This window comes from Anoplophora glabripennis, unplaced genomic scaffold, assembly GCF_000390285.2.
Source record: "Anoplophora glabripennis isolate ALB-LARVAE unplaced genomic scaffold, Agla_2.0 scaffold54, whole genome shotgun sequence".
Classification (NCBI taxonomy): Eukaryota; Metazoa; Arthropoda; class Insecta; order Coleoptera; family Cerambycidae; genus Anoplophora; species Anoplophora glabripennis.
The window spans coordinates 675655-699230 of record NW_019416241.1 but is presented as its reverse complement, the minus strand read 5'-3'; the positions used below and the strand labels follow the sequence as shown (position 1 = coordinate 699230).

Genomic DNA, 23576 nt, shown 5'->3' with positions numbered 1-23576 from the left:
CACAATTTTTAAGGAAAATTAAAAGTTTTTGTTCGTGAAATTTAGTGTCAGTGGGCATAATGGTAACGTTGAAAAATATCCACTGCTGTTAGTCCTGTAGCCAGGGGGGTCCCAATTGCCTCCTTCATTTAGATGGAGTTACCCAAGTGTTTTTTGTGTATTTTGAACTGAAGAACACGAATTTTTTGAGTAGAAGTTTGCCCGGATGTCGATAAGTTTTTTATTAACACAAAACTTGCAAAATACTGAAAACTAAGACCCACTTTAAGAAGAAAATGTCTCTTGCAATTTTTTTTGTTAAACGCATAGTTTTTGAGATAAACGCCGGCGCCGTTAAAAACTCCAAAAATACGATTTTTGCGATTTTCAATTGTTAATAACTTTTGATTGAATAGGTATTCTGTAATTCTGCTGACGGCGTTTGAAAGTTCACGTTAAATAGTACAAATTATGAGTGTAGTGTGAAAATTTGTTTTTTCCATTGTTATTTGAAGCTATAAACAAATAGCGATTGAGCGTTCAGAAAGGTGCACGGCCATGTATGTAAGAGAGCGGTTGCTTTCTTACAGGCGGTTGCCTTCTTACAGGCGTTTAATACACGATCTTGACGCGTACTCTTCATTTCTAGACCAAAGAAACGATGAAAACTGAACAAAACATTAACAATTTAATGAAAATTTGCAATATTACAATAATTAAAATTATTATACAAATTTAAACAGTAAATAAGTAATAGTTTTATATTTTCTGTAAAGGTTTCAAATATTTTTATTCTTACAGGTATTATTTTTTGTAATAATAATAATAATAATTTATTCGTAGAAAATACAGATAAAAAGTAAATCAATATTAAAAGCTATACGAATAAACAATACTTGATAAGTTTACACTTGTTTCAAGAACATAAAGTAAAATATGAACATACATTACAACACAAAATGCCTATCACAGAAAAACATCAAACATGTATATAATAAAACAAAAACAGGAAAAAAATAAATACATAATTATATAGAGAGAAGAAAAGTATGTATGTATATATTTACGGAATCAGTCAATTCGGATTAATTGTATTAATAAAAATATTTACTTATTGTTTCCCGAGGAGTTTCTAATATGTACATTATATATTTATAAATATAATAAGGCATTTATCGGTATTACCTTGTGGATCTAATTTTATACGTTTCTGTATGTATGTATATTTCTAAAAATAAAAATTATTTGCAATCACTAAAAGTGAAATAACTGTATTTCAAGAATATTTTGATACAGTAATTATAATAATACATACAATGTTTTATTAAAAAACAATATGTTTTTATTCTCTAAATTACAAACACAAAATACTTACTTTTATTTGTTAAAATTTGCAATCTATTATACATGATGTGTTTACGAACATTTGCTGACTGAATAATTTTATTTCTACCGCTATCTGTACTAGTAATTCTCGGCTTTTATTTTTTTGACAAATAATGCAAAGATCTGATTTAATTAAGCTATTCATCTTGTAACATGAACGTTAATAATTCTACATCTTCAGTGCAATTTTGCAGCGCGACTACAAACGAATTTTAAAAATAAATGACATTAAAAAGGCGCAGAAAATTTGAAATATCAAAGATATAATGTTTGGTTAATTCTAATTTGCTTTGTAAACATTATTATACGATTTATATGAAAAAAATTAGCAAAATTATATTAGTTTTATTTATAAACGATAATAAAAAAGTTTATACTTACTTATATTAAAAGCGTAACATCGTATAATTTAGGTCTTTTTATAATAATTATTTTTTAAACTTGTAATAATTTTAATTATTGTAATATTGCAAATTTTCATTAAATTGTTAATCGCATGTTTGGAATATTTAACGGCGTTTATCTCAAAAACTATGCGTTTAACAAAAAAATTGCAAGAGACATTTTCTTCTTTAAATGGGTCAAAGAACAAGAAAATATTTTGCCAAAAATTATGTTTTCAGTATATTGCAAGTTTTTTGTTAATAAAAAACTTATTGTCATCCGGGCAAACTTCTACCCAAAAAATTCGTGTTCTGCAGCTCAAAATACACAAAAAATACTTGGGTAGCTCCATCTAAATGAAGGAGGCAATTGGACCCCTCTGGCTACAGCACTATGTGCCATCTTTTGTATATTTTCTGAATCTATGTATATTTCCCAAATAATTTATCACCGTAATCCCTTCCGCATCTAAAAAAATCATTTTCGCAGCGACGCAACAAATCTGGCGAATAGCACAGGGAGGTTCCCCATGCAATCTGTAGAGACACCGCACGGGGATAACTGTATATATTTTATTCAATAGAACAACACAATAGGCAGAACATGCAGCGAGGGGGCTGTTTTCCATTAGTTCCCCGGATTAACAGGGGTTGTTCCAGTAAAACACCCCGCCCTTGCTTTTATAAAACCTCGGCAGGCAATGCAGATACCTATAAAACATCTATTATCGGCTGCGAGGGGGGTTAATGTAATGGAAATTGATATGGAAAAATTGGTGCGACAACTGTCCATCACCGATAGGCCCAATATGGTATTATGGAGTCGCACACGTTAAGCCTCCTTTTGCGAACATATGTGCCAAGATTCATGACTTTTTAAGAGAATTGAATTGAAGTACTGAAAAAATTAACATACCTGGACTCTAGATTCCGGTAAATTTATTTTCAAGGCGACTTCTTCCCTCATGAAGATATCGGGGTACCTAGTTTTTTCAAAGAGCGTTTCCAGTATGTCTAACTGGGCTCTTGTGAAAGTTGTTCTCTCCCGCCTCTGTTTTCTTGGATTCACACCTGCAAAATAGGAATAAACTAAGAATTATGTTATAGCCAGTTAGTTTTCGGATTAAATTTAAAAAAACAATGACAGTCCTACTAGAACAATTAAAGATTTCAGGCTAAACCTTTCTATATACGCAAGGCTAGTTTATAGTTTTTATTGCGTTACTATTTTCTCATTTACCGACGCATTTTTTATCCAGCACTAATAAGGATAAATAAATAACATTGTTATGTTGCACAGATGCGGAGATATTGTTGTGTCCTTCTCTATGCTCATTGTTCAGAATGATTTTGTCGTTTGTATGACTTGCCGTCTAACTTAATCCGGATTTAAAGCATAGTTTGGTCCCAGTCCAGGCTTTGGACTTTATAAAGAAGGTACGTTGTACACGCCCAGAAATATATTCATAAAATTACTTTCCTTATGGTCGATAATATTAAAAAGGAATCAAACAGAAGCGCCTATTGCAACACACAGCGTTGCAACACATTAGGCGAGAAATAAACAAACAAGGGAGAGCGTCAACGTAAAAAAAATCGTCAACCCTAACTAAACAATGACTAATTGAATTGCTCTGATATTAAACACAGAGTGCAACTTTTCCCAAGCTTCGCACTAGCTTATTGATTGTGTTACGTTTGAGCTTCACAGTTTCCAAGTTAAAGTGGCGATATCTGTAGACTAAAATAGAGATATAAGTTGTTGATGTGATTTCAATGTGAGAAAATTCAAATTATTTAAAGTTATAATTGATGTTGGTACATTATTAGAAAGTTACTTCATCTATGTACGAGTTACTAGCATATAATTTATGCGCTCATTCCGAAACTGAAACTTTTGTATTGCTTGTAGAACTACTAGTTATAGAAAAGTATAGTCTGATGTCATGGAGTCCATAAGACGTTATTTCTTATTCTATTTAATGATTTAATAATGTGTTATGTAGACTTATTCCTAAATTTATATGACATTTAATCTGTATTAATGAATAGGTATAAATACACTTCTACCTCAAATATTATTGTCTAACAGTGATTTGTACTGGTATAATGTATGTGTATACCATACAGGGTGATATATAGAACTGACGGTTGGCCATTATTGCAGGAAAACAAGAAGAGCAAATAGAAAATCACAAACGGAAATCTTTATGGCATACTGATATAAGTATTTGACTTTAAATTCCATGTCGGTATAGACCCATACAAATAAGTTTGCATCTGAGTTAGCTCCGATCACACGGCAAGGGATAGCTCCCGGTATCCCAAATTGCCAGGTCTATATCTTATTCCTTCTAACAGAATGCGTTTTATACATATTTATACATACATCATTAAACACCACATATACATATATCATACAAACGTTTTATTTTTTAACTCAAACAAAGTTTCATGTATCTCTTCCCCATGCAATAAGACAATATGTATAGAGAAAAGTAGATTAGATTTTAATTTTTGAGGAAGCTCCAAAATGATAATAATCATTTGGTAGGTGTGTGACCTGTTTTTTGAGGTTAGGAAGTTCCTGTGATGTGATAGCTCAATTCTGACAATATGTCGCATAAAAAGTGCAGACAACTGTTTTTTGTGTGGTTGTATTCTTTTTACTTAAATTTATTAAATTCCTCAAACAGCATTTGAAAGTTATACCCAAAATATTCAATTTTGGAAAGTATTAACGTGTTTCAGAAACATTCACAAAAAATGTTAATTATTAGACAATAACCATTATTTCCACCTCGACCTCCAATTGATGATGGAAAAACACTTATTTGGTAACAAAAAGTTATTGGACGTAGATAACCTACTCATAAAAATATTTATCGGACTGAATTTCTTAGTTGTTATCCGTTACACTGGAAAATAGCGAGGTATAGTCATAACACAGCCACGCAGAAAAAAAAAAGTTGGGTATACTTTTTATGCGACATATATTTTTCGTAGTAATTTGGCCTCCTGAACACGAATCTGGGGTCAGAATTGGCCCATCACGTCAAAATTTTTTCCTAACCTTAAAAAACTTGTGAAAAATAGTAAAAATTGATGAAAATTTACTGGGAAAATTTGGAAAAAATTTATTTCCACATCAAATAGTGCATAATTATGTAAAAGACTCTGCTAAATTCAAATCCGCTGTCAGAATTGAGCTAGAACGTGTGGTTTTTTTCTAACCTCAAAAAACCGAGCAGGAATCGCTATTTTCAAATTCTGAGAGGATTTTGACCAGATTTTGTATAAAGGGTTTTTTTGGGTCGCTGATTACGAATATGAATTCACATTGTAAAAATTCAAGATGGCTGATCCAATATGGCGGGTGTACTTTTTTGAAATCCACCGATTTCAGTAAAATTTGGCATCATAAGGATTGCTGGTTGATCTCACCTTCATTAATCACACATCTGGAGCCAGATTTTCATAAATCAAGGTAAAATTTGTAGGCAGAGTCATAATTTTAGGCCGAGTAGGCGGCATTTTTTCGGCAAAGTCACATTTTTAGATTGAAGGCATAAGCAGATGCAGTGATGTGCTGTGTGGCAGTAATGTGTCCTTTTCCTTGAACTTTAAAATTATTAAGAAATAAAAGCATCTAAATGCCATAGGAAAACTGCATAGTAGTTAAAAAAATCTGATTGGAAAACCATAAGCCCATGCACGACTAAATAAATGAAAGAATAAAGTAGAAACTTTTTTGTCTTGTCCCATGGAAACAAGCACATCACACTACACATCATTACATGTGTAGAGTCCTTAAGTCATTTTTTTAAGCGAAGTCACATTTTTAGACGGAGTGGAATCTTTTACCTTGATTTATGAAAATCTGGCTCCAGATGTGTGATTAATGAAGGTGAGATCAACCAGCAATCCTTATGATGCCAAATTTTACTGAAATCGGTGGATTTCAAAAAAGTACACCCGCCATATTGGATCAGCCATCTTGAATTTTTACAATGTGAATTCATATTCGTAATCAGCGACCCAAAAAACCCCTTTATACAAAATCTGGTCAAAATCCGCTCAGAATTTGAAAATAGCGATTCCTGCTCGGTTTTTTGAGGTTAGAAAAAAAACCACACGTTCTAGCTCAATTCTGACAGTGGATTTGAATTCAGCAGAGTCTTTTACATAAAAATGTACTATTTGATGTGGAAATAAATTTTTTTCCAAATTTTCCCAGTAAATTTTCATCAAGTTTTTTGAGGTTAGGAAAAAATTGTGACGTGATGGGCCAATTCTGATCCCAGATTCGTGTTCAGGAGGCCAAATTACTACGAAAAATATATGTCGCATAAAAAGTATACCCAACTTTTTTTTTCTGTGTGGCTGTGTAATCAATAGTCAATAATAGTTCTAATGTTCTAGCAGCCACTGCTTTTTTTACAAAATCATATTTTATTAACGAAACGCCCGTAAGGACAGAAGCTGCTCGATTGCGCCCCCAAATTTGCCAATATTTGCACATCTATTAGCACCCAACTTATTCATTGCCGGAGGCTGTTCCGGAAACCCCAAGCGATAATATAACTCCGGGAACAAGAGCGGGACCCCTGGAGTATTGTCGCCGCTATATTGCCTTTCCTTGTATTAACAGGTCTAATGTTTGAACAGCGGAAAGAGAAGTGATACATAAAATTACTGATATGTTTATCGAGGGGCGAAATAACGGAAGAAATTGACAATTTGATGCTTTAATTAATTGGAAAAACTATAGCACTGTTTAATTTTTATGTGAAGGATTTTTAAATCTTTCCCAGCGAGAGCACGAACGCTATAATAACGTTTATTGATACATTAAACTTTAGTCGAATAACCTGCCTATCAACATTGATCTTAACTACAATTTTAATGCAATTTTGCATTGTCTCAGTACTTCAACAATTGCCATTTGAAGCTTCTATAATTCTTTATTTTAAAACAATTAATAAACCACAAAAATTTAAGTTCTGTTGATTAAAGCATTTGACAATAATGACTAGGTGTGCTAAAAAACAACTTCAAAGACAAGCTATCGATATTGTACAACGAGGCTTTATTCCGCAGAGTAATTATTTCTTACAATATCGTTAATATCTTGTCTTTGGAGTTGATTTTTAGCATGCATGGATGCCTGGACTCATTAGATTAGAACTTTAGAAAAATTTTTATTACTGTAATTGGTGAAATTTGGTTATTTTCCTTCTTCTCTCCATATAACAAAAACTCTTTATAACGAAAAAAAATCCCCGGTCCCTTAAGATTCGTTAAAAAGGGTTTACACTGTAGTTAATTTGAATTAGTTTAATTTTTTCAAGTAAAGCGTAAATTTAACTATTGAAATTTGTACGCAACTTCATGGAACGGTTCTACTTAATTTCGGGAGGACATCAACTTCGTGTTTATTTATGTAATGATACCCTGATTGGTGGATAGGATAAAATAATAAAGTTTTATGATCCTCTCGACCTCTTGACTTAATTCCACGTGATTTTTATTAACTAAATTTTATTAATTTTTATCCATATTGAGTTCCAAATATAACAGAAGTACGAACAGAATAACATAGGACACACCTTAGCTGTCAAAGATTCCGTGTGAAAACACATTATTCTCACAAAAAATAGCAGTGAAATCGTTGCCCTTTTCACCAATTATTGTACTGCTTTGGTAGAGCTTACATAAAAAATAATCTCTGTTAGCTCCGTCCTTAAAATTACTACAACCGTATTTCAATTAATTAAACAACGGATGGAATACCGCCACTATTCTTTCTCATCGAAATATAAGTCACTTGAAGTGAAGTTGCAGGTCTCATGGCGGCGACTGTATCTCAGAGACCGTCTCTATGGTAACGGGCACCTACCACCCCGATAATCGGCTCAGCATCCCAACTCCAGCAGCAGTGACATGCGATGTGCACCAGGATATGCCGTGTCATACAATCTTAAGTTTCTCTTTCTTTTGTGCATAGCCATTTGAGACATAAATAGGTACGAGTTATTATTTCCGAATGGGTTTTCAAATAATCGTGGATGTTGATACGCAACTTTTACTGTTAACATAGCGGAAAATATAACATACCGACTGCGACTAGACGAAAAATATATGGATTGTTATTATATAAATAATGGGGTGTTATTAAAATAATAATAATAAGGAACTAAACTGGTAAAATAAATAATGTCAGTCTCCAAACTATTACCTAGCTCTATATACAGGGTGTTTAAAACATATGTCGAGAAATGATGCGTGCAATAAAATTCATGGGTCCACAAACGCACCGTTTTCAAGATCTAGGATGTCAAAAAAAAAGTTTCTTTATTCGGTTTATGACGATATGTCAGGAACCGTAGCATTAATATTAGCTACTTTTGAGCGCTAATTCAATTTTTATTCATATGACAGTGACGGAGATTTTAGGGGCAAGAACCTCACACAATCCTAAAATCTCCACCACTGTCATATGAATAAAAATTTAGTTAGCGCTTAGAAATAGCTAATACGAGTATTACTAATAATAAAAATACGTGTTGCAAATTTGAGTTCTGAAACATTTTTTTGAGGCTCTATATCGCGAAAATGGTTAAATTCTTAGAATAAGCCAAAGAATCACATCTTTTTCCGACATTTGTTTTGAAACACCCTCTATATAGCTCAATTACATTTAGTATTTTTTTATTTAAATAAAAAAAAATGTAAATTATGTCCAATTTAAAGTAACTGTAGACACTGCCACAGGTTAAAGTTGCTAAGTGGGCGTCAAAAATATCCCCACTCCTATACAGGGTGATTCACAAATGGTGACCAAAAATAAAACCTCGTATTCTTTGGTGAATTTTAAGGGGAGTCTTTTCTATAAAGTTTTTATCTAGGACGCTTTGTTAAAAAGATACGGGGTGCTATACTTCAAAAAATGTTTTTAATTTTTTTAAATAATTTAAAAACTAGTAATTTGAAATTAGGCACATGTATTTATGTAAACATTGTCCAAAATCTGAGGGCTTTTCCTAAAATTTACAGGGTCCAGTGGCGGAGATACAGGGTATCGGTGGCATATGTTTCTAAACAAAATAGTACCTACGCCATCGCCACTGCTTTATGGTAACAACCATGATATTTTCGGATTCACCTTTCAATTTTCTACAAATTACTACTCTCTTATCTCTGTTTTTCGAAAAAGACTGATTTTCGAGCAAAACTAAAAAAACCAACTGAAAACACTTTTACTAAATGACATGACAAGCACTAATCATTCCGTTATTTATTCGAATAAAGAAATTAATAACATTAGTCATCACTTTAATGATTTTATTTGAGTAAATGCTTAAAAATACCTCCATTTCTACGAACATAGGCCCGACATCTGTTTAGTAACGAAAATTAAATTTGTTCGAAATTTATTGTTGCTTGAATCTGATGAAAAACATTATTTTATTCGTTCTCCTAACTGCTCAGAATGTCAAAGTTGCTATCGCAGCCCACTATGTAATTTTAAAAAGCATTATATTCGAATATCGAAGTGTGTTCTCAGTTCGTTTTTAAAAAAAAATATGAACTTATGAATTTTTCGCATTTCTGCAGATTCCTTCAGTTACTATGTTAAAACACAGGATTTATTATTAGCTATTTGGAAATAATTCAATTTTTTTGCGAAACTAATGCTTTCAAGAACTAATAAAAGAAATTTTGGATAAAAAATATTTAGCTAAATTGTCTTATTTTGACCCAAAATGTCAGTGATGGTTCCATGTACAAGGAATATTATGATACTCTGTATTATATTTTTCTTATTTAATTCTTAATTAACACGCTATTTCTCCGAAAATTTACATTTTCGCATATCTAAAATTCTTTTAATTTTTGACAGTAGATTTCACACTTCAAGTCGTGTAACAACTTTAATTAATGTCCTGTATTCATACATGCGCAGGCCACTTGACCAAAATTCAATGGTAGACTTTCCAAATCTACAAAAAATTCTTTGGTTTCAATTAAATATGGAATATTAAATATTAACTTTAACAAATGGAATAAAACTAATGGAATGACATAAGGTACAGTCCGTACGATATTTGTTGAGACATAATTCCAAGAAGACCCCTGCGTCACTTTCTTGGAATTAACCGCACTCGACATCCGAGGTAGGAAAATATTGGCGGAAAATTTCAAGGCACGCCTTTGCCGCCCACATTCGACATCCGAGGTAGGACGACATTGGCGGAAAATTTCAAGGCACTCTCCTGTCACGGTAAATTGTTACAGTAGTTCCCCTGACAGAACTTTATTGGCTTATTCTTTTCCTGAAATTCTACTTAAACAAATGGACTGTACAATGTAAGTATATAATTTCATATAAACACATGAGATTATGAGATTTTGTTAGTATTTATTTAAAACAATTACCTATATTTTAGAGCAAAATAGAAACTTCTGAGTTTTAGTAGTACTTGCCAATAAAAAAGACATTTACTCTTGAATTTGCCATTAACTCAAAACCCTGTATCACAAAACGTTTAGCGCAGTTTATGTATACTTTTTTCCGTAGCTAGTAAAGCATGCAAATTTCGTAGTACTTTAGTTACACCCTGTATCATATGTGAATATATTAAATATAATAAATTATGAATTATTCATTCGGAATATCAGAGAATGTGCCTGGAGCTATACGTTCGACTACCTCCGTTATGGCAGAGGTACAGTCGTCCCCTCGCAGTGTAACGGTTTAAATTCATGCTTAAAATACCCCAATAAAACAGCACTGATTGAATTTGACACCCCAGAGAGCGTTTATTGGCCAGATGGGCACGTTCCCACAAAAAACTTCACACCAATTTTCAGAGGCATCAACTTGCGGTTCCGCAATTTCTTCAATTCTATCAAGATAATCGCATAGAACGAGGAGCCTGTTTGGCGGAATAAGCTCGATGACTTTTGATTTGATAAAACATAATTGGGTTCCCACTTTTCGACAAAATGGAAGGAAAAATACTGATAAATTTCTCAAATTAGTAGATTTATTTTCTGGTGTGGCGGCGGATCCACGTGTGAAAAGTTTTAGAGGATAATGACTTTTGCGCTGGCATGTTTATGGGGTCAAAGTGAGTGTATTATTGCGTAGAGCAAAGCCCTAAAGTGCAGACGAAATGACACCGTCGTCGAATAGAGGGCTTCTCTACAACCGATACCTCAGTGTTTTCTAACACATCATAGACAAGACCTAAACATAATATTATAATTACGGATTTCTGTACTACGATTTTAATTTAATTAACGTGATAATTACGAAATTATTTATAACATGGTTATTGCTGCAAAATCTAGTCGAAAGAAACTACAGTCCAGTCAAAATAAATAAAATAAACAATTTATACTAAACTGTTTCTTAAGGATTATAAAAACTCTTACCAAAAATCTTCGACAAGTTTATTTTCTTCATTTTCTTTAAAAATAACCTCTTCAAACGCTGGCAAATAAAATTTTTATTTAGCTAAAAATTTGATAAATAGAAATCATTTTAGGTTTGACAATGTAGTTATTATTTAAATAAAATTTAAACGTGTATTAATTTATGATACATATTCCTTCAGACACTATGATGCTATATTTATTTATTTATCTTATTTATTTGTAGCTAGTTGATAGTACTACAATTGTGCAAGTAAATTATTATGGCTATTGACTGACTGACTCATTCTGTTTTCTAAACTATTTTTCCTTTAATGTTTAAGAGAACTAATAATAGGCATGAAGACAGTAACCAAGAATCACTAAAATTATATACTTATCTAATGAAATATGATTCATGGATTATAAAAAAACGTATTTATTTTTTTATTATGAGCGAGATTGAAATAAAACTACAGAATAGAGCAAACCGCCATGATAGCTTGAACCCCAATCAGAGCGAATTACGTCACATCTATGTAAATGTCATTTTGTTTCATTTGTACTTTAACAATATCCGCAGTATTTATCTCCGTTGAATTATTTTGTGTTTCCCAACTATCAGTTGCTTAGTTTTGTGTTACAAAACCATAATCAGGAAACGTTAGACACTTGAAAAGTTTCTAAAAGAAGGAAAGAAAATAAAGCTGGACAACTGCGAGTTAATAAAATATCAAAAAGACTATGTTTGTGATCAAAAGTTTATCCATGCATAAATTGGTGCTGAAATACAAAGAACAGTCCTGCGACACATTTTTTAAAAAACTTGTATTGACTGATGAAGATGACATGAAATTTGAAGGAGACGAGACCAACGTTAAAGCTGTTTTTGGCATGAAGTTTTATGTGCAGATGGCAGCTACAAATGTATTTAACAGGGCTTCAAAAGGGTTATTTTGGTGTAGCCGATTGCAACTTCAGTACAAATAAAATAGTAGGAATAATTAATGTTACATTTGATGACAACTATGTATCAGACTTTCTTAATGTTCTAGTCTCTTCATGGAAAGATAATGGGTATCCATTATTATACCAAACTACAATTTGATAAATAAAATGCATATACTATTATGGTAACTTTGTATTTTTATTTAACTAATGAATCTTGCAACACAAAAAATTAGCACCTTATGTTTACTGTTGACAAACATAGATGTGACGTCACGTAGACGCCATGACACCAGCTATCTTTTTTGCGTGAGTTTAGACTTAAAATTAAAATGTCAATATTTTTCTACTAAACCTTTTATTTTCTACAAAAGTAAAATATTGTTTGGAAATAGTAAATACTTCCGAACATCATAGAACAGTTTTTCAAAATCTGTCATCATGCCTATTAAATTAACAACCCAAATTTTACGGCGATTTGTCCGCACTATTAACCGGTCTTAGACTGTCCTGAGGCGGAAAAGTTAAAGAAATATTTGTTTTAGAGAGTAACGAATAAATCCCCACAGTGAGGGGTGTCTGGGTGCGATTGGGGATGGCACAGTTTGTGGGCGGGTGTGAAGTGCAAACACACACACGTGACAGATGATATGCTAATCTGCGAGTCGGTAATTGAAAATAAACCACTAACCCCTTGAAAAATTCACGGCTCTATTTCAGCCGGAATATATTAAAGTCCGAAGATTCATTTTAGGTTTTAAATATGGATGACAAATCGAATATCTATCTCGAATTTTAAGCTTCTACAGGGTGTTCCGTGACTCGTTGGTCATAGCGTAAGGTCGTATTCCTTGGACAATTTTAAGTCGAAATTGCCTTATACACTTTGTCCAAAACTCAATAGTTAAAGACACAAGCCTCACAACACATTCTGGCTATTCTAATAATTGATGATGTAGCTCTTTGAAGAGTATCTGGGTCATCTCATATGAATGCAGCGGCAGCGATAATGTTTTGAATTAACTTATCTCTGATTTCTGGTTTATTTGAATATACTAGACTAGACTTCGGCGGTCTAAAACGCGGTGGTGCGTTATCGTTCTGAACCCACATGTTAACTCTATTCTGAAGTGGAACATCCTCCATTAATCCTGGCAACTCATTTTGTAAAAAAATATGATAAAGCTCGGATGTAAAACGTTCTTGAAATACGAATGGCCCAATAAGAAGGTTATTAAGAACACCACACCAAATATTCACCGAAAAGCGATGTTGAAAATGCATTTCCCTGATTTCCAAAGGGTTCTCAAGTGCCCATGAATGTGAATTTCTGGTATTTGTAGTTCCATCTCTATTAAACGTGGCTTCATCTATAAACATGATTTGTCTAAAAAGCTGTTGGTGTGCAATCAACCAACGATAAAAGTCAACACGCGCTCCATAGCCTGCTGGTTGTAAATGTTGTACAGATTGTATGTGATATGGGTACAAACCAAAATTGTGTAATGTTCTCCACACTTTCATTCGACTAACATGAACACGATTAGATATTCTTCAGATACTAGTAGTGGGACTATTTTGGTGGAACTGTCATGTTAAGAATAGCTTTTTCTTCGATAAGTTCTTACTGCAGGGAACGATCTGCAGTAGCTTTAGGAAACATACCTGTTTCTGTCAACTGACGATGCGCATTTATGAACACTTGCTTATTAGGTATTCTTCGATCAGGAAACCTTCGCACTGACGCTCTCGCATTTCCGTCATAATATCCGTAAATAAAGTGAATATTGGCATATTCTTGATTTGAAAACATAGCCATGTCAAATTAACCTTAAAATTACAACATCAAGGAATAAACAATGTCACCATAACAATATGACAAAAGAATTACATGGCCTACTAGATTTATTTATTGTTAAATTTAATATCGCGTGTAACTCCTTAACTATTGAGTTTTGGACAAAGTGTATAAGGCATTTTCGCCTTAAAATTGTCCAAGGAATACGACCTTAAGCTATGACCATCGAGTCATGGGACACCCTATATCTATGTTAGTAGTTTGGTGTAACGGTTTGAAATATTAAGGAAACAGGGTTGTTTCACGTCTATATCAATTTTTTTGCAAGAGGTATGTGCAAATCCGCGTAAACTAATTGCTATTTGTTTTTTTAATTATAGATAAAAGAGATACACTTTGTTACACGTAGGTAAATAATGGCGGGAGGAATGTAGGTAGTGCTTTCTTTTATTTCGATAATTCTAAGCTTTCAGATATCGGTATAGGTATTTCATTCTCTAGTGTGACAGGGACATGAGCGGGAAAGGCTTCCATAATCTATAAAATGAAAAACGTAAGAGTCGCATACATCTGGTCCCTGGCCTCTCTAATTTTAAATCCGAATAACCCATTTGTCACGTCGGCCTGACGTAAATTCGTTAATTTGCATCCGAATCTGTATCCAGTAGCCCGACTCCTGGCCGAAAAAATCAACTCAACAAATCACCGAAATTATTCTCCCGGCTGGTGTGTCAGCGTTGAATCTTAGCTTTATGCCCGTAAGTTACTGCCGAGATCAAGAGTTTCGTTTATGAAACTCAATACCGGTAGCCATAGAATCGAATCCAAATCGTTGGGAGTCCACATTTTCAACTCTTTATGTGCGTGTTCCTTGGGATTAGGGGGCCGGCTTGTTATCCAGCTGCTCTCCCAACTCTCTCCCGACGTTTATCGGGATTATTTCAACATGCATTTCTAGGATTACCGATCGCGACTCGAACGGATACCGGCGTGAAGTGGAGCGTTGCGGAAAATACGTCGATTCCTTAAAAGTGCCCCGAAGTCGGAAATACACAATTAATTACACACTCGTAATAAAATTTTACCTCAAGCTTGGGATTAAAAAATGTTTGGGAATCATTTCCAAAGAGCTCGTTTAGTATATGCGCAAACTTTAACGAATAATCTAATTCTAAGAGAAAAAGTTCTTATACACATGGGACCGCAACGTTTCTGTTTTCCACATACAGAGTGAAGGTTTTTTATGTATCAGTGATGGTAACATAATGATTCTAAATATACAGGGTGTTCTTAAATAAGTGTCGCAACGGAAAACTTTAAATTCCTCTTGAAAAAAGAAACATTCTTTTCCCCTTCCATTTTTCTCTCCGGGTTTTCGTTTTCGAGATACACGGTGTCAAAATTTTTTTAAAATTTTTTTGCCAATATCTTAGGAACCGTTTGAACTACAGGACTGAGTTTTTGTACACGCATTACCACTATTAATAGCTACTTTTTCGCACTTTTCTCGAATTCATTGAACGTGCCAGTGGTGGAGATTTTAAGGTTTAAGGTTTTCCCCCCTAACTTTTACGTCACTTTAAAAATTGACATGTGACAGCAAATTCTGAAGCGCCAATGAATTTTACACAGAGTTCTCTTGGTTCATTTCTCTAAAGTCAACCGTTTTCAAGAAAAATGACCTTTTTATGAACAAAAACAAACATTTTGCTAACGTTTCGAAAATCTTTTGTGATTCAAAAGATAGGTAGTAATAATTAACAATTTTAACGAAATTTAACAACATTTGCTACAAGTAGCTATTAATAGTGGTAATGTACAAAAGCTCAGTTCTGTAGTTCACACGGTTCCTAAGATATTGGCAAAAATCTAAAAAAAAAAATTGACACCGTGTATCTCGAAAACAAAAGCCCGGAGAGAAAAATGGAAGAGGAAAAATATGTTTCTCTTTTCAAGAGGAATTTACAGTTTTCCGTTGCGACACTTATTTAGGAACACCCTGTATTGTAAACAACATTTTGCGTTGCAAGCTAAGAAATGAATCTGTATGCTAAATCAACAATAATTTATCTGAAAATACAAGCATGTCATGATTTTCACTTGCAAATCCATTGTTTATTGTTGCATATTTTTGTAATTTTTGTTTCTTTTGAATTTAATTAACCAATAGTCAAAAATGATTGTAAAAATACAAAATTTACACAGTACAAGTTTTTAAACAATAAATTTTATATACTAAAATGAAAATTCCGCAATAAAAAATGAAAAAGCCGTAAAATGGTTAATAATTAATTGTACTGATAAATATTTTATTTAAAGTTATATTAAATATTGGTTATTTTGGGGTCACGTTAGATTAATGTAAAAGTACTTTATTCGGTGATGTAATAATGCAAAATTTTCTTATACGGCCAACGTAATTTAATCCATTTAGCGTCAAAATAACCAATGATCTATTGTGTAATTTTACATAAAACTTTTATGAGTGTACGATTTATATTAATACATTTACTACTTCCTTTTTAATTAATGATACTTTTTGATAAACTTTCACAACCGGATTTATGAAAGAGGTGTAAGGCGTTAGTCGGACTAAGAAATTTTGCGCCCGTGTAAACCTATTCACAAAAAAATGCGCTATTCTTGCGCAAATAGTTACGCCAAAATTTAGACCTACATAACATGCATGAAAATCTTGTCTTGTGATTAAACTACTATTATTATTAAGCACTGGAATTACTTCTACTTAAAAAAAAAATGCAATAAACTTGATAAACTGGAACTTAAGTTGCATGATTTTTATGCATGTTATGTAGGTCTAAATTTTGGCGTAACTATTAGCGCAAGGATAGCGCATTTTTTTGTGAACAGGTGTACACGGGCGCAAAATTCCTTAGTCCGACTAACGCCTTACGCCTCTTTCATGAATCCGGTTGTCAGTGTATTAACAGTGATATAGTGGAAATTCAGAGAGATTGATACCTTTAGGAAATTGCATTTTCCTTTAAATCGACTGAAGATAATTAAATTCGAAAACGATGATAGACTTTTAATACCTGCCGCTCAAAAATAATAAAATAGTGTGGTTATATATTCACATCGCCTTTTCACTGTGACAAAAAAGTTTAAATGAATATTTCCGTTTTTCGTATATCAACGCTGACAGTTTTAGCAAAGTGATTTCAAACTGTTAATATCAGGAAGCAGTTGAATGTATATTTTGAACATTATCATAGCGCCACCAGATGGTGACACTATATAACTAGAATTTTTGTATCCTAAATTTGAGTGAGTCACCAAATACATATTTTCCAATCGTTATTAAGAAAAAAATGCATAACCCAATGCAATTATATCAATGTACATCTTGTAGTGGTAAGTGCATAAACTTATGACTTTACTAACTTTACCGTATTAAATGTTTTAGGACTACTAAACTGGACACAACAATATCTATCAATCGTGATATAAACATATTTCTTCTACACATATATCTTTTCTCTCAAAAAAGTATCCGGAATTTGTCAATTTCCTTCACTATATCGACGTTTTCTTCAATTGAAGACGTTGAAGGATGACCACGTTTGAATGATTTCTAACCAATCGTGTGCCTGAGTTTTCCATAAAACTGAATTACCGTCCGTTTTTCTGAACCTTTTCAATGATTCAACACAAGAAATTCCGTTGGTAGCACAAAATTTTAGGCAAACTCTTTGCTCAATAACATTATTAATAGTAAAAATCGTGGAACAGACAGGTGGACTAATAGAATTAACAGCTGTAAACAAACTATTTGACAGATCACGCTCAAACTTCGTGTCGGTACTACCAACTTTCCATCAAAACAGTAACTGAAATCTACTTTAAGAGGAATTTTTAAATGACAAATTCCGGATACTTTTTTTGACAGAATGTATTTTCAATAGAACATTTTTGTGCAAATTTAAAATTATTTATTTCGAAGCTTCTGCGGCTCATGAATAATTTGTTCGCTCGCGCAAAAAATAGCTTCGGGGGATGTGCCAGTTGTAATAAACTTAGAACTACTAGATAGTTACCTTGTGGGAAAGGAACGGGTTCCAGGGGGTGGGTTGGCCCGAACGCTCCCAGTCCGGGCATGATCAACCCATTGCCCAGGGAAGGATGCGGCGGGAAAGGCCCGTGAGGACCCGTCGGCGTCTTCAGGTACCCAGCCATGTTCATGTTGGGGAACAGACTGCCACCCACGCCGTAGCCCGTAACGTCTTCTGCCGGTAAAGGAGACGTCTTGATGCCGGATATTTTCACTGCAAAAGAAAAGAAAATGCTGTAACCTCTCTACCAACAGTTATTGAGACATCGTTCCAAAGATTTTATAAAGTGTAGCAGTTTTTGGAACCATTTGGAAAACCAATATTACCATACATACGACATGAATGCTATAACCGAAGCTATTTGAATTAAGAATGAAAATGGGTAGTAGTTGCTACATTTCTTCAAAGGGATTTGATTTTGGATATATTTCTGGCAAATATTGGCATATATGTTTCCAAATAATATTCCAGGCTTCATAATAGTAGACCGTGATTCATATACAAATTGAACCACAATTATTACCGAAGAAATAACTTTGTGTATTATCTGCATGGAAATTGTAATGTGCCGTTCATTTCGCATATGGTTCCGATAACATCTTGAGCCTGCGCGCTTGCATTTGGAACGTTATTATATGCGTCTATTTCTATTTTTGCTTATAGTGTACATTCAAAAAAAGATACGACTGTACTAAACTTTCCAGCTAAGGCATGTCAGTGCGGATCATAAGCGTACAAGTAAGCGAGACGTGTTATTATTTTCACATTTAGTTATTCCAATAAGCTTTATATAAAGGATGGAACAGTGTGTGGGTGTTAGTAGATAAGGGGTAATCAGGGTGGTCGTAAACGATTGAATTTAACACAATAAGAACGTTGTATGATAATATACAATGATATACAATGTGTATAAGGAAATTCAAGCACGGAATTGTAATATGGCTTAGAATTTTTCTCAAAAACCAGGCAGTTCATTTGAAAATAGTAAGAGACTTTTTTGCTGTAGAATAAACCGCCAAAGTAAAAAAAATATATTCATTTTGAAAATTTTCCAGTGGCGTAGAAATTATATTAAAAGTAGGGATCGCCTATGAATGACCTATTTTCACAATAATTTACAAAATCGGTAGAGCTTTTCATTTGTACACTTCATATTAAATATAAAACAAATGGCCTTCATAGTTTAAGAAAAAATAAATAAAAACCAAAAAAAATCTCTAACAGGAAGCCTTTGGAAGAAAAAGTGTATACTTCAAAATGACATTATTTTGACAAGATCTATCGATGGTTCTAACCATAAAAAATGTATCACCCTGTATATCATAAACAACTATCCGACGGAAATGATAATTAGACCAGGGTCGATAATTTTTGAAACCAAAAAAAATTATAGTAGGATGAAACCCATTGGAAAAGAAAGAGAATATAACAGAAATGAAAGGAAAAATAATTTACGGGCGATCTGACGTCGGGAAGGGGTAGGGGGTAAGTTTCTAAGGGTAAAAAACGGTTTCCCTTGATTTCCAGAAAAACTACAAGTCTTATGAAAAAAAGTTAAATGACAAAGTTGTAGGTAATAAAAAGATCTACAACTTTTGTATTTACACTTTTTTCACATAACCTCAAAATGTATGTGAAAAATTCAAATAACCAAGTTTTTGGTTTTTTATTTTTATCTTTTACAAAAAATTTTTTTTTTCACGAAACTTGGTGAAAACTTACCTATTTATACCCCAAACACGCTGTAATTTTTTTGATTTGAAATATTTATTTTTTCACCTTGTTTTTACTTAATATCGAAAAAGCACCCTAATTTTCAATCGAAAATTCTCACGTCAAAATATATGTTTTTTTAAAAACGTCGGTGGGCTTTTTCTTCGTTGAAATCTCTACTTTCTGATGGTGTAAAAAATATACATTACTATGCTAAGTTTTCTCAGGAAATGCAAAGAAACGAAAGAAGATTCTACAACTTTCTCACAATATTGTAGATGTCTTATTAAATATTAACTTTATTAACTTATTTGGTTGTTAATTATAATAGTATATTTGGATTTGTAATTTTTTTGTTTATCAATGTAACATGGAATCTTACGTTTTTCGAGTAATTAAAGTGTAAATTTTAATAAATAGCTCAAAATTGTACATAATGATTAGAAAAAAATTTTCGGATTCTAGTTCGTTTCTTTACATTTCCTGAGAAAACTTACCATAGTAATGTATATATTTTTTTACACCATCAGAAAGTAGAGATTTCAACGAAGAAAAAGCCCACCGACGTTTTTAACAAAAAAAAACAGATATTTTGACGTGAGAATTTTCGATTGAAAATTAGGGTGCTTTTTCGATATTAAGTAAAAATAAGGTGAAAAAATAAATATTTCAAATCAAAAAAATTACAGCGTGTTTGGGACATAAATAGGTAAGTTTTCACCAAATTTCGTGAAACAAAAAAATTTTATGTAAAAGATAAAAATAAAAAACCAAAAACTTGGTTATTTGAATTTTTCACATAAATTTTGAGGTTATGTGAAAAATGTGTTAATACAAAAGTTTTAGATCTTTTTATTACCTACAACTTTCTCATTGAACTTTTTTCCATAAGACTTGTAGTTTTTCCAGAAATCAAGATAAACCGTTTTTTACCCTTAAAAACTCACCCCCTTCCCATTCCCGACCTCAGATCGCCCGTAAATTATTTTTCTTTTCATTTTTGTTATATTCTCTTCCTTTTCCAATGGGTTTTATCCTACTATAATTTTTCTTTACTTTTTACCATTTTGAAGGCTTAAGCAATGGTCTAAATTTGTTGTCATTGAAATTTCAACACTTCAGATGTAAACAAACTCCTACTTTAGTGAGTATTGTTATGTTATTTTTTTAACACTCAGTACCACATGCAATGGTCGTCCAATGTTGTCATTTTTTTACCTTTTACTATGGTATTTCTCTTGATACTTGTTTGGTCCCTCATGCGAACTTGATCTCATTCAACCTCATTTGCCTTCTATGTAACAAAACAGTTATTCTACAGGAACAATTTGTTTTTATTCCACTGACTTTGCGGAAGTCTTCGGAGATAGGTTTTCCGTGCACCATGATCATCCGTTGTTAGAATGTCTAATTAAAAAACCTGTATGTATTGTCGGCAAATTAAATCTGAGAGATTTTCAAAAAGAGGAAGTTTGAAGATAAATACACAGTTCCACGGAAGGGACCTAAAATAATCCGTTACTGATCTTTTGCCGCTTGTTTAGTGACAAAATACAACAATTACGTTGGTACCAGGAACAGGTAGCCATGCGTAAAAATTTACAAGTTCACTAATAAGGACCGTACAAAACACTGTTTTCCGAAACACGAGACAAGATTTAAGCCTTGTGTTTGAAAACAAAGCACTGCTTAATACAGGTACTGGTCTTACTCTGTGGAAAAAAGGTAGGTATTCCAATAGATTATTAGTCTAGCGGCAGCTTTGCTTTAACAGATACCTTCAAGCAAAGGATGTTTACTTTAAACTATTATTTCCTAGAAGATTGTGACGACTCAATCAGAAAAAAGCAAAAAATACATATTTTCGTACCTAAATTTCAGTTGTTACAATAATGAGAGATTATTATTTCGATCATATGAATTGAGAGCTAGTATGAAGAGAAAATGTCGCCAAGAAAAAGCTGCTATTAAGTGAAACTAACCCTTAAACTCTTTCTTATACGATAGAGACGCTAATAAATATACTTAAAACGTATTATATATCAGACATATAACAAAGTTCATGACAAATCAACTTGGACACGACTGCAAAGATGAAATAAACATCAAAACGAAATTCAACAGCATTAACTTTTGATTTTAAAAATGAAAATGAATCGGATTAAAACGGAATACCAAAGGGATTATTTCCCATGTGTTTGTTCATTATTTATTTGTAAAACTGCATGCTCATTTTTGTACAGTTATCAACTTGCTGTTAATTATTATACTTTATAATGGTCTTAAATTAGAGTTAAATCATTTGAGTTAGTTGTGAAGCCATAAAAAACCTTTTTTGTGCTTTTAGAACGTAAAATACACCTTTATAAATGTTAAATTAATGTTATTAAATCACTTGTAATTTCTAAGCAGGTAAGAAAAAGATGGAATTTAAAAATTATCAATCAAAGAAACAAATAAACAAGTGGTGCCATCTGTTAGATGAGAACAAGATTCATTAAAACTATATTTTGTCTTTAAAGAAAATCGTTGTCTTTCCATTAGTTTTGGAATTTGTTTTTGAAAATGCATACATCACATCTCTGTCCAATGCCAATTTACTTCTGATTATATGAATATCTTTACCGCTTTTGCACGTTTTTCTTACATACATCTCTCTCTAGTTTGGCTTGATAGATATTTAAAATGTAAACATATTATGCCGAAATCATGAAATTTCTTTTCTAAAAGGGCAGTAAGTATTCTATTCAAAATATTCGATCATTTATAAACAAAAGCTCAATTACTCCTTCTATATTCTCTAATTAAGGTGTGTGGCTTACATTTATTAGAACTGTTTGTTGGTTACAGTGGATACATACCTGTTGTATTAATTGTATCCTAAATTGAATGTAGGTTACCGCAAACGGTCAATATCATCACTTATGGTTTAACACTTTATGGTCCAATTGCACAATATAACCAGAGAAATCCCGATCCGGATTGCACTTCAACACTAAGTCCAGTAATCCGTACTTCTCGAATGTCAAGTAAAGATCGTTGTCGATGATATCAAATGACACTTTATAACAGTCTAAACACGCGTTTTGAATAGATTTAAAACTACTATTTATCGAGCTGTCCACTTTCGTAGGTATTTGTAAACTGACTACTCGTATGTTTGGAGGTAAATAATACACCTCAGGGCTATCTCGGTAGGTACTTAAAGGTAGGGGCAAATGCAGGGTTGGAAAGGGACCGCGGGGGCTGGTGCATGGTAAGGAAAGAGACGGAGTATGAGGGTGGTTGGGTGGTGGGGTAGGGTGGAATGGTTATTGCCCATTGTTTTGGATTTGCAGGGCGTGAGACTATGCAGTTTCTGATTTTTGATTTGCTGAAAGATCAATTACTGGAGTTCGGCTATCGATTTATAAGTGGAGATGGAAGGATAATTATCACTTACTTTTCAAAATAGAACTTTTTCGTGGTGGATGAATGATCTAAGCTAAAATTAGGGGCTCTTTATATAAACATCTAAGTAAATACAAAGTGGATATTGGGCTTAACTTTTTAAGACATCCGCTCAGGAGCTAGGGTGCGCGTAATCCAGTTGCAACGATTGAGATGTGGATACTTTGAATTGTAATTTACAAAAAGGATAATACTCTAATTCAGTAGTCAACTGACTATATTATTATTATTACATAATAACAAGGACAGAGTCAAAGCCTCTTAGTCCAATAACATGTGCAAAATGACAGTTAACAGCTTTTAAAGTAAGAGTTAAATAAATAGTTAACATAAAAGGAAAATGAACAAATAAATATATCAACAGATTACCAAAAGCATATAACTATATATTTTCTGATAAAGAAAAATGCTATTTATTAAGTGTGA

General features: G+C 32.8%; 1 protein-coding gene across 1 annotated transcript in view; it reads right to left on the bottom strand.

Moving 5' to 3' along the window:
• Positions 1–23576, bottom strand: part of LOC108905162 (homeobox protein OTX1 A-like) — a 77492-nt gene that overhangs the window by 5955 nt on the left and 47961 nt on the right. The window contains exons 2-3 of the mRNA XM_023455908.1: positions 17973–18200; positions 2665–2837 (exon numbers count right to left, since the gene is read on the bottom strand). Coding sequence (XP_023311676.1) covers positions 2665–2837; positions 17973–18200 — 401 coding nt within the window. The remainder of the gene's footprint in view (positions 1–2664; positions 2838–17972; positions 18201–23576) is intronic.